Consider the following 13,226-nt stretch of genomic DNA (forward strand, 5'->3'; position numbering starts at 1 on the left):
TCAGTTATCAGTTGCCAGAAGTAGCATTCCTTTTCACAGTTTCACAGACACAGGAACAAGGTCAGATGGAATTCTCTTTTTTACTACAGGTTTATGCATCATCTGTAGCTTCTCTTTGCATAAGGGCACATTCTCATTCAACAGGTCACCAATACATCACAAGGTAACAATTACGTCATCACTCAATTACACCCAAGGGCAATTTACAATAGCCAATCCACCACTAGTCTGCTCGGTGCCTAATAAAGAATGATGGCATTGCAAACCACAAAAAAAAAATAAATAAATAAATAATTATGGCCGTTTATTGAATTAATATTCTTTTTAATTACTGTTTGGGTAGTTCAACATGTTTTTCTGTCTGCATTTAATTCCCCTTGGTTTCCAAATAGTAGTAGGTAAAGTGGTGTAAATATTTGCAAATGCTGTTGTGTGTGTGTGTGTCTATGACGTCCTGTGTTTTTATATTAAGGGAAAATGGGCTCAAGAGGCACCACAGTCTTGACCAGGATGAAGCAGCCACTAAAGATGTATGAATCTAACAGCCTTGGGAGGTACGTGGTAATTACGGGTAAACACAGCCTTAATTTACTCAGCCTAAACTGTTTGAACCAGAAATCATTATCATTTTGAAATTTAATATGGGATTAAGAAAAACCTTTCAAAGATGAAGATTAAATTAGGTTTCTAATTGGGTCTTTGTATAGGGTTTCTAATTTAATGAGCGGTAATCAAAATAGCATAATGGGAGGGTGCACAAACCCTATTTCCATAAAATGTTGGGACACTTACTAAAAATGCAATAAAAAGTGAAATCTGTCATTTGTTGATTCGAACCTTTAACAGACAAAAGCACAAAGAAAATAATTTCAGTGATGAACTTAATTATAATTGTTAAATATAAATAGATTTCGAAATTGCAACACACTCAAAAAAAGCAAGGACACAGGCATGTTTTTTCACTGGGTCACATCACCTTGTCATTTAATCAAAAAAATCTGGGACATGAAGATACTAATTGTTGCAGTTTTGCAAGTGGAATTTCTGCCTATTCTTGTTGTATACAAGACTCGAGGTTGCTCAACACTCCATGGTCACTGCCATCTGATTCTCCTCTTCATGATGCACCATACATTTCCAATAGGAGACAGATCTGGACTGCAGGCAGGTCAGTCAAGCACACACACTCTGTGTCTACAAAGCCACACTGTTGTAACTTATGCAGAATGAGGCCTGGAAAAACATCATTTTGCCAGCAGCATATCTCTCTCCAAAATAGCAATATACACTTCTGCATTAATGGTACCTTCATAAACATGCAGATCATTTATGCTGTGGGCACTAATGCACATCATCACAGATGCTGATTTTTGCACTTTTCATTGGTAACAGTCTGGATGGCCTCGTTTTATCTTTGGCCCTTAAATTCGACGTTCATTTTTCCCAAAAACAAGTTGAAACGTGGCCCTGTCTGACCGGGAACTAAAGACGGTTTGTTAAGAGAAATGACCAAAGACTTGGAATGAACACCTTCACTTAGAAACTAGTCTTGAATAATTTTGACAATATTTTTGAAGCTGTACTGTTAAAACATCCATATTTTCTCTACAACATCCAAAATCTTGGCAGATTAAATCCAAATTAAATTCTTCTCCAATATTTTCTGGTACATCTCTTCATTTATGTTTTCTTTAATGATGTTTGATGCCCCAAAGAAGCAAAGTATGTTGTTTCAAAAGGATAGCTCTCACTAATTTATAGTCAAGTTGGTTTATATAATGTAAAATCCCAGAGAGTGAACATATTTATACCACCCTCCAACTAGGGCTAGGTATCGCCACTAATTTCCTGGATCGATTCGATTCGATTCACAAGGTCCCGATTTGATTCGATTCGATTCAATTCATTTCGATTCAACACAGTTAGGCATATTTGAGTTACATTAACAGGTTTTGTTTAAATATGTACAGATGTTCAGAGAACGAATGTGATAATTGTACAAAGTACATAATATTTTCATTATTAAAAATATTTGTGTATTTTGTTTACATAAATAATTAATCCAAAACAGAAAACAGTAACATTCATTTTTTATTATTATTTTATATGTCTGACACACTACAACAGTGTAAATGTAATGTCAACATACACCTGGCTGTTGAACAGCTTATGCCAAGTTCACACTACACGACTTTCTGATTTGCCAGGTCGCTGTACAGTTTACACTGCACGACTCACAGGCGATGGGGGATTTTACACTACACCATCTATCTCCAACTGGAATCACAGGCGAGCTTCTCTGGTCTCCAAAACTACGTTTTGTCATGAAAACAAACGTGAGAAGTGATGAAAGGTTTAATGATACCACGTCCAAACATGCACATCAACAAGTAGCGAGAGATCAAAGTGTGTACACTGATGTGCAGCGGAGATCAAGGAGAAAAATAAAGGAATCTGAGTGGATTTGACAACACGAGCAGCATGGATTGTTCTGTAGTGAGTTGGAGGTTAATAAATATTTTGTGTTGTAGAGAACGATCAGGTCAGATCAGAAATACTGTAAAACTGGTGTGCTGATGTATTCTGATATAAACTATATTACACCCCTGCCCCACCTGTTTACAACCTCCCCCCTGTGTTTCCCCTCGCTGTTTCACACATTGATTGAGAGCCGAGTTTTGATCGCAGAGCGAACACCGAGTTCCTCCCGAACTGTAAATCTACTCTAGCGCCGACCCGTCGCCGAGTGAAAATCAGGGCAAAAATCGTGTAGTGTGAACCAGGCATAACTTGAGCTTCTGCCATGCTGAACTGATGTGCGGGTCAGATCTCGTTGCGCAAAAAAACTGTGGCTGGTCACGCGAAATTAAAGGGGTAAGAGATTTCTGTGTACACCGTAAAAAGGGGCGTATTTAAAAGATCGATCTCGCGTTTATATGAATCGATATCGGATCATTCACATAAAGATCGATTAGAATAAAAAAATCGATTTTATAAACCTACCCCTACCTCCAACACACTTGCACTTTTGTCTATAGCACCAAATAAGGATAAAAGTATGAATCTCAGTCTGTCTATTGCCAGATAATAAGAAACAGGATTTGTGGCTTGACATTTATTAACACCCTTCGAATGATACATGCTGGATGAATGTGTGTTTACTAAATAGTTTTTTCATTTTCTGTTTTCAAGTTTCTATTTCCTTTGGCAGTAAACTAATGACCCCAATACAAAAATGTTTACCTTCAGTCGGAGAAGATTTTAACTTGGAGCAGAGTCCCTGAACATCTCCGTAACACTCCTGGATCCTTTGTAATCCTTCATGCCCTCGGAGTTCCATAAGTGATCTTAGTTCTGCAAGCGTGCAGTCAAAATCTGCATCATGATTGATGTCCGCCTTGTACTTGGACCCACGAAAAGAATTTTGGGCCATGTTTCCTCTGAGCACCACACAATGGAAGACGAACGGCTCCCAAACAGAAAAGTTAAATCCTCAGTAGTAAAAGCCAAAACTTTCCATAAATAATTACTCAGGGGTGCAAAAAACCCAAAACTGGACGTGGAAAACATTCGGGTTTATTCCATGCAAGTTTGTGTTTTTCATCTTGGATTAATCAAGATCCAGGTTATTTAGATTCCACTTTGAGGACCTGAAAACAAAGAGGTAGAGAACTGTTACCAGCGTCAGTAATTACACTTTATCGTCATCTGCAATATCTTAGCACTAATGTGTCATTTTAAGTTTTGCTACACAAGCTGTAAAATCACTTTTAAAAAATCTGACTGCTTGTAATTTTTTGTTTGATGATAGGGCATTGTTCTTCCACCAGAAACACCAAAGCAAGGGACTCAATTTTCAATCAGTAAACTTGTCATATTAAACGCAATGTCACTATCTTTAAGCAAGATGTGAACGTTCATGAGGAGTGACAGGTTGCTTTTCCGCCAGTTGATTTCAAGAGCAGATCTGCCAAGACTGTTTAGGATGTGAAAGGCTAAAATTAGTTTTGTTACATAAACAGGGCAATACTAAAAGCAATTAAAATCAAACAATACACTTAATTAAATCACTGCAGTTTATTAATGTATGAAGAAGTCATGGGCTTAAAAGCTGCAATGAAAAAAGCTCCTGAAGAAGCTTTTTTTTGTCTATAGGATCAGCAGTAAACCTCAGTTGAGCTTAAATGTGTTTATTTTGAAGTCTATTTTTAATATGCTTCTTCCCCTAAGCCAGGTTTGCTTGACTGTAGACATTGTCATCCTTGTTTCAGCAGCATGCAAGACTTTTTTCATGGTTCCTAATCTACATCTGACCAAAGGGACAAATGTTATCATGTCCTCACAGCACAAGGTGATCGTTTTTTTTCTCTTGAACTTGGCAGGAGACAGCTGGTGCAGGAAAATTTGGCTTTTTATATATTCACTAAGAAATTATTAGCTATAGTCAATCACTACTACTTACAAAATTACATTACATGAGTTTATACACCAGCAAATTAATAATCAAAGCTAGTGTGTAAATTTTATCTAGAATATTCTTGGAAAATACATAATACACTTAAGAAAAATCAACAAAAAGCTCATTAGATGCAACTTATGTTTGTGAAGGTTTTGGATAAAGTAGTATGTGTTTCAATAATTTAGTTACATTAAAAAAAATCTATACGAGTAATACAACTGCAAACACCAGAAATTAACTTTAGTGTGATGCCATTTCAAACTAGCGGGTTCGTATCTTCCAGACATGCGCCTATATATGGACAATAATTGGCTTGTCCAGGGAAGGGAGGAACTAAGGGATTTCTATCAACTGCTGCAATTACAGTCTCTGCTGGCTGATTAATGGCGCCTGCACAAAGACAGCAACTCCACATGCGTGATATGGGTCCCTATATGAACCCGCCTTGTGCAGGTGAAGAAAGTGATTGGCTTCTGCATTTATATCAGTGGGGGCGTGTGTTAGTTTTGGCCCTCTTTGGTCAGAAGTGGAGGTCTGCAGCAGTAGAGGCAAAATACAACTGGGAAATTGGATAAAACTAAATTGGAAGAAAACTAAGAAGACACACAGAAATTTGCAAATATAACTCAAGCACCGTGGTTCCGTTTAAACCCATTTCTTTTGTCAAAGTGTCTTTACTTCAAGCTTCCTCTAATAGACTACTTTATGAATAAACCTTTATTTATTCAGTAGGTTGAAGAAAGAAGAAGCAAGGCATCACCACACTATCACCACCGTATTTACATATAGTACCAGTAAAGTTTCACTTTTGATTAATTAATACACGTCATATCCTAAAAAGGCTTGAAAAACAAATGTGTTCTGTCTTTATTTTTGGCAAATGTCAGACATGCTTTTAATGTTTCTCTGTATAAAAGCAGATTCAGCCTTCACCATTTTTTTTTCTTCTTCATCATGCTAAAAGGGTTTTTAAGTGCTGTTTAGATTTAACAGGACTGCACTAATCAAGACTGAGTGGCTCTAGAGTGATTGAACCCAATTAGTTCAATTTGTTTAAATAATTACATGTTGGTTAGTTTTTTATTATTTGAAAGTCATGTTCTACACTTTGGTTCTATTCATGACAGAACAGGTAGTTACAGGTTACACATGATTTATCAGTTAAGTGTCAAACACCGTCACGGACAATTGTGTATCTCCAATTCACCTCACTTACATGTTTTTGGACTGTGGGAGGAAAGTGTGGGAGCTTTCGGAAAAAAAAAACCACAGACACGGGAAGAACATGCAAACCTGGGAATTAAACACAGGACCTTCTTTCTGTGAGGTGACAGTGCTACTTTGGTGGAGCCACCGTGGTGCCCCCAAAATAATGATTAGTTTAATTAGATTAGTTTAATTAAAGTCATTTTTACACAAGGTGGTGTTCAGTAACTTTACACTTTTAATAAAATACTTGTCTTTGCTTTATAAAACACTTTGCTTAAATTGTTTTTTAAAGATTGTGACAAATACGAAAAAAAAAAAAATCAGAAAGGTGGTAAATAAAATTTTATGGCAATGCGGTTTAATTATATTCTCTTTGAAAACTTTACTCCTGTACCTTTACCATAACTGCTGGTAATTTTCCCAAACAATAGCAACAATGTACAAAAGACATGTTTTCTTTGCAACATTAATAACTATATATTTTAATAATATGAATATGTATGTTGTTTTAAGAATGTTTGCTTACAAATCAATAGTTTTACTTAATATTTTAAATCAGAATTTGGATATATGCACTGGACATCTATTAAATAAACACAAGTGGCCTAATTCTGGTTTTCCCTACTGTAGATGTCTGTTACTAATGTATGTAACCTTTTGACATTAAACATAACATGAACATTCAGCTTTTTTATATCTGTGATTAAAACAAACAAATCAAATCAAATCAATCATGAAGTTTTAAATGAACCTAATTCAGACACCTGCTGGCAGACAGCCAACCAAAATGTGCATCTGAAAAGTCAAAAAACACCAGATTGTTCAGTGAAGATTCAGATTTTTACCTATGTACAGATTAGATACTCACATACCCACTTCATGTTCACTGCTGCAGAAACAAGGCGACCAGAAAAGATGGCAGCTAAGCCAATCAGTCAGGAAGCGCAGCTCCCACCAGCTTCAAAGACAAGCGTTTAACTCCAAAGCTCTCTAACAACACTTCATGCAACTCTAAGACTAGACAAGTCCTTTGTTTAACGGTCAATAATGTAACCTTAAGCACGGCATCTCGGCCCGGAGCAGTGCTCATCAAAGAAAGAGGCTTGCTTAATAATTACCACACGAAAGCCTCTTGCTTAATCTCATTAGGTTGTGGATATGGTGAGTTGCACAACAGTTGATATAGCGGTTGAGCTGCTGAGTGAAACAGTACGTTATATTTACAGTATTTTATGCTCAATACAAGACAATCTACCCTTGTGATTTCTTTCATTCATGGATGAGTTACAGTGAAGTAGCCAGGCAACAGCTCACAGCACAGTTTCCACTCCATGCGCAATCAGTTCTTGCACGGCATGAAGGTACCAATTGTGAACATTATGTAATTGTTAGCAATACAATAGGGCAATCAGGAGAATATATCCTTGCTATTTAAAACAGGCGTAATAGTACGGGAAGTAGACAAAAAATAGCAACTTGTAACAGTATATTATCATGACATTATTAACATACAGCATAGAATAATAATAATAATAAATGTTAAATTATACTTGGATACAAGTAAATCTCCTATTTCTCATGTTCTCAATTCTCCACAATTCCAGTCATATCCATTCCCCCAGTTGTACATCTCTGTAGACTCATACCCTGACTAAGAAGTGGCAGCAGACCATCACACGCACCCAGACACATATGCAGTTATCTTTGCAGAGAGGGGAGAACCCGTTGGACAGAGAAACATCTCTGAAGAACTTAATAATAAGAAGAATAAATCAGGGTTTTTTTTTTTGGCAAGACATAAGCCACTGTTGAGTAAGAGCATATGACAGCCAGCGTGGAGTTTGCTAAACAGCATGTGACAGCAAAAACTTTAGCAAGATGAGGAAGATGATTATCTGGTCTGATTAAAAAAAAAGAACTTATTTGGCACCATGTCTGGCACTATGTCTAAAAAAAGCAAATATCATCCCCACAGTGAAACATAGTGGTGGCAGCATCAAGCTATGATGGTGCTTCTCAGCGGCAGGAACAGGGAGACTGGTAAGAAAATGGTGGTAGGTCTGATGAAGGCAGCCAAATACAGTAACATACAAAACTCCTCCAGAGCAAACACAAACTCAGAAAGGGACAACAGTTCAGGTCTCAACTGCCAAACCTACACTGAAGTGGCTTTGGGGAAAACTGCTAAATGTATCCGAGTGGCCAAGCCAAATCCCAGATGTAACCAAAAAAAAAAGAAAAGAAAAAAGAAAAGAAAATCTGTAAGATTTGCCAGTCTGTGATGGTACTTGACAGACTCTCACCAATCAATATGACATGAAAAGCCTAGGCGCCAAAAAGTACAGATAACCTAGGGGTGCTAAGTAACCGAAGGATCTCACCTTTGGCTGTCAGAGAGTACTGTTAATAAAACATTGCACAAAATGGCTGTTAAACTGCTGAACGTCTAAATTGTTCCTCAGAAGAGGATTTGTAGGTAATTAGGCTACTTTGGAGGGGGTATCCATACTAGTCTTAAAGCAGGTCTTGTTTTCTGTTGACAATCCAGAGCTAGGGGCCACCACATGCTATCCGTATGCTAAGAGTTACTACCCAAAATTCACTCTATTGGGAGAATGTCAGTTGCCCAAACACATTATAACAGACTTTAAAGAGTCTGTTTTAATGAATAAATTTTTATTAAATAAAATCTGAGTCAGTATGCTACCAAAACCCATGATCTGATGATCTGATATTTTACATTCCTTGTTTAACAGAAACTTGGATTGGCCCTGATCGCTATTTAAGCATAAAATAAAGCTAGTTCCCATATATAGTTCCTGTATATATGCATATAGGATAAAGTTATATGCATAAATAAGCGGGAGGCTTTGCAAATGTTTATAACATACTCAAGGAATAACTTATAACGAATTAAGAGCTAACACCAAAATTAGGCACAAATAAAAAATGATTCGGTCACTAGCCTTAATCACAATTTACACAATTACACAATTTATTTTTAATTTACTTTTGTCAACTAAAAAGAAAGAAGTTTAAGGGATTTTAAAGACAGAAAAATGTTCTGAAAACAGAGTTTGTATTTTGATTCCATGGGAGTTACTGAACATGCAATAGGGTACATCAGTAGCCCACCCTTAATTTAATACTAAGTCATGGAATTCAGTAGAAAGCACAGATATTCTAGCCCAGCCCGCTGCATTTCCCTAATTTATCAACTCTGGGTAGTGCTGTTTTACTTGACTATCCACTCAAGTTTAGTCAAAGCTACATGCTTATAGCATGCAATAGATGAGCAATCGTCTCTGACTTTACATCTACAAGGTGGACCAACTAAGTAGGAGTGTCTAATAGAGTGGACAGTGAGTGGACACGGTATTTAAAAACTCCAGCAGCGCTGCTGTGCCTGATCCACTCACACCAGCAAAACACACACTAACACACCACCACCATGTCAGTGTCACTGCAGTGCTGAGAATCATCCACCAATCTAAATAATACCCGCTTTGGTCCTGGGAGAGTACTGACCATTGAAGAACAGAGTGAAAGCAGGCTAGAACAGTATGTAGAGAAACAGATGGACTACAGTCAGTAATTGTAGAACTACAAAATGCTTCTATATGGTAAGTGGAGCTAATAAAATGGACAGTGAGTGTAGAGGTGTAAAGGAGGTGGTTTTAAAGTTATGGCTGATCAGTGTATATTTAACCAGTCTGTGCATTCCTGGTCTCAAGAGTGTATTTTCACACTGCTGTCTGCAACACTTGAGTCAAACCCCATATGCTTATTTTTAGGACTAGAGATCAGTGTGAAAACACCCTTTGCTGCCTTGCTGTGCTTTGAAATCTCACATCTGAAAGTGCTAATTCTGAGAGACCTTTATAGCTTATGCAGGCTGTTATTTAACAATCAACCAAATAGTCGAGCTTCTTTTGTCATGTGGTGTTCTTTTTTAGTACAACAAGGGGACCATGTATGCAATCCTCTACATATGAGCTAAAAACAGCTGCAAGGCTTTCATGACATCATTAATGATGTCATTTCTGCGTTCCAAAGTTTACTTGCTTTGAGCAAACCTTTAAAATGTCAAAAGCAGAAAATGTACAGCACACGTGTGCTGGTTTAATGTAACATGATGGAGGGAGGAGTGTCACAGTGTTTCATACATTCATTTTGCATTATTCTCCCGTGCTTCTTTTAGTGGACCTTGCTTCTTCGTGGGCTTTCTTGGTTCACAACAGCTCTAAACTGGCTGATGGAGAGCATGTCACAAGACCAATGATCCTTACAACCAAAACAATCTTTTAGGATGAGCAATTTTGGCTGTAATTGCCTATTGGGCCTATTGCATAGTGTAACGACTAAGCATGCAATGCAAGACCACAGTTTTACTGCCCTAGAATTTCTACATCTGAACAGCTCAGTGTCTGTTGTCCTTCCTTGAGAGTCTAAAATAATATTTTTTTTATAATCAAAACCTAAGACACTGCCTCTTCTATTCATCTGATTTTTTTTGTATTATTAAGCTATAGCTATATCTACAGTACTTTTAATATGTTCAGTTATATTTTGTATTGGGACATTTACTAATACTAAATAATTTGTATTTATTTATTTACCTTAATCCTCATCAGAGTCAGTCTGTAACCTGTCCTTAAGCACCCGGGCACAGGACAGAAATCCATTTATCACATCACATTACACGCTCACTAATCACACTTAGGAGCATTTTAAAGTGGTCTACTCACTGAATGTTCGTAAACTGCAGCTGTTAATTTAGCAATGGTACATTTAATTCCCTCTCAGATACATCATTATCTAAAAATACTGCCAAAAGTAAATATTATTTGGTTGTTCGAGCTTTCTCATCACAGCAGAAAGACTGAAATGGTGGACAGTGGATGTGTGATGCTGGTACGAGAGTATTCGTCACAGCAATAAGCACCTCAGTGGCACTGCTGGGTTGAAAATAGTTCACCAACCAAAAATATCTAGGCAACAGTGATTCGTAGTCAGAAACTGATAATGATGTAGAGCTAGAGAAGAATTAAAACACTGTGGATATGGATAATTATACAGTCTTTAACTGCACATTACAAACTAGATCCACCAACGTGATTTCTTAGAATAAAGCTTTTAAAACAAAAAACAATTATAATCGTTGTACCACACTCACTACTCACTAAGCAACAAATGCTTGTGCTTTAATCACCCACGGAGCGCCTAATTACGAAACCCACTGCAATTAACAATAACATAAAAATCTACTAGCATGACTGCTGAAAGTGTTGAAAGAAAAGTAAAATGGATTTAGATATTAAAGACATACATATACTACCAAGCCCGGTGATTAGTTTTTATAATAAATGAATAATTCGTTTGTTTATTGGGATTTTAACGTCATGTTTTACACTTTGGTTACATTCATGACAGGAACGGTAGTAACTCCTTACACAAGGTTCTTCAGTTCACAAGGTTATATCGAACACATTCATAACAGGAGGAAACCCACGCAGACACGGGGAGAACATGCAAACTCAAAGGACCCAGACTGCCCCGCTTGGGAATCAAAACCAAGACCTTCTTGCTGTGAGGCGACAGTGCTACCCACCCAGCAGCCCATATTAAATGAATAAAACACTTAAGATTATATTACATTATGCAGTAACACTTAAGTTACATTTGCTTTAATATTCAATGCAACCAGGAACCCATCAAAGCTCATATGAAGCAGAAATGCTGCTGCACACAAAGTAGCATATTATGATCACCCTAAGTTAAGAATCAACATCAACAATACCACAGTTAAAAAAGTAATGTTTACATACACTTGTAAAGAACATGTATGTCTTAGCAGTGTTGAAATTTCACTGACTGGTTGATCCTTCTTTGTACAAAAATGTATTTATAGGTTAACATGTTTTTTGTTCTGTTCTTTTTGGTAAAAAAACGGTCTAATTTGCAAGAACTGCCGCAAACTCGTGAGTTCAAATCTCAGCAGAGCCACTGACCTGGCTAAAAGTCCACACAACGTTTGAGGGATTAAAGGTCAGACAAGGCTCTTACTGATGCAATATGTAATCTTCTGGACTGGTTGGACACACTCACCTGTGTGAGGCTCCATACATGATATGGCTCTGTACAGGGAACCAAACACTGGCAGGTGACAGGACAAGGCTTCAGATTGGGGTGTGTGGCAATCCGGTTGTCTTTCATCAGACTGGGGGTTGTGCAAGCAGCAGCAGATTCACAAGTGGGAATTGGAAACGACTAAATCGGAAGATCAAGAAGATAAATTCAGGACGAAAAAAATTGTACTGTGGAATTACAGACCATCAAAAGGAAATATGAATAGAGCAATGTACCTGCACACATTAAAAGAGAATGTTATTAAATTTAATCAGAATAAGATTTGCAGCAGCTCGGCAATGAAACTTAGACTTTTGTACAATAAGACCAAAATCCCAAATATTAAAAGAAAATTAAAGTTGTTGTTTTTTTTTATGTTGGGGTCATATAGAAGGGAAAGGTGCTTGCTTTGCCAATCACCTTTACTCGACTTAAATTCAGTTGAAAATTTATGAAAAATCAGAGGAACCCCTGCAGCTTTGGGGATTTTAAGAAAAATAGATCAAAACTAAACCACTACTCCATGAAAAACTAGTTATCTCTTACCGTGTATGTCTCAAATGTGGTTTTCATTGTACAGTTGTTAATAGTTATGAATACATTTTTCATATTTATTAGTACAAAGTCAAAAGCCATTGTGTGATATTCTGAAGTGAATGTATGGACTAGAGGTATATTAAATAAAATAACAGTGGTAGGATACTTGTTTTTTTCCACACACTGCAGGTCATTGTAACACAAAACAGGTGCAGTACCACATAAATACCTGCTAAAATTCGTGTATAAATATTTTTTTTAGATTTTTGTTACACTTGGACTTCAGCAGGTACACAAACGGGACAAACCCATTCATCATTCTGTGTGATTTAAGGTTCCAGCCTAACACAGGGAGCGAGTTTCATTTAAAAATATTGATAATTATTGTTCACAAACAAGATGCGCACGATAATTTTACACTCGAGAACATTACTAAACAGTACCACTAATTTTCTAATACACGTACATTAAGAAACAGTGTCTGTACTAACGTTTTATGGAATATAAATCCATTTGTACTTACTTTCAGCAGCAGAGTCGCTTCCATCACAGCACTTCAGCAACTGTCGCTCCACAACTCTAAATCTACAAGCCCCGCCCACCGCTGTGTGCCCCAGCACTTACGTCATGAAGAAAGAACTCGGGTTCTGATTGGCTGGCGGGCTGGGCACAGGTACAGGTGGCACTTCAGGCTGCTGGTAATTAATCCCAACAAGAGCAAGAGCAGTTACAACACAAATGATGCAGAATTTACAGTAAACGTTTAAATTTTACATACACTTTTATGTAAGTATATGTCCCTTTCATGGTTAAAAGTATATGGACACCCCTTCTAATTATTAAAGTCAAGTGTTCTTAGTCTCACACATTGCTGAGCTGAATAAAGTCAGTG

At 37.2% G+C, this 13,226-nt stretch overlaps 1 protein-coding gene across 1 annotated transcript in view; it reads right to left on the reverse strand.

Moving 5' to 3' along the window:
- The window catches only part of atp2b1b (ATPase plasma membrane Ca2+ transporting 1b), a 39,270-nt gene extending 26,365 nt beyond the window's left edge, over positions 1–12,905 (reverse strand). Inside the window, exons 1-2 of the mRNA XM_063000708.1 lie at positions 12,858–12,905; positions 3,244–3,650 (exon numbers count right to left, since the gene is read on the reverse strand). Coding sequence (XP_062856778.1) covers positions 3,244–3,433 — 190 coding nt within the window. The 5' untranslated portion in view covers positions 3,434–3,650; positions 12,858–12,905. The remainder of the gene's footprint in view (positions 1–3,243; positions 3,651–12,857) is intronic.
- Between the last annotated feature and the right edge of the window lie 321 nt (positions 12,906–13,226).

The sequence above is a fragment of the Trichomycterus rosablanca genome, chromosome 8, assembly GCF_030014385.1.
Source record: "Trichomycterus rosablanca isolate fTriRos1 chromosome 8, fTriRos1.hap1, whole genome shotgun sequence".
Taxonomy (NCBI): domain Eukaryota; kingdom Metazoa; phylum Chordata; class Actinopteri; order Siluriformes; family Trichomycteridae; genus Trichomycterus; species Trichomycterus rosablanca.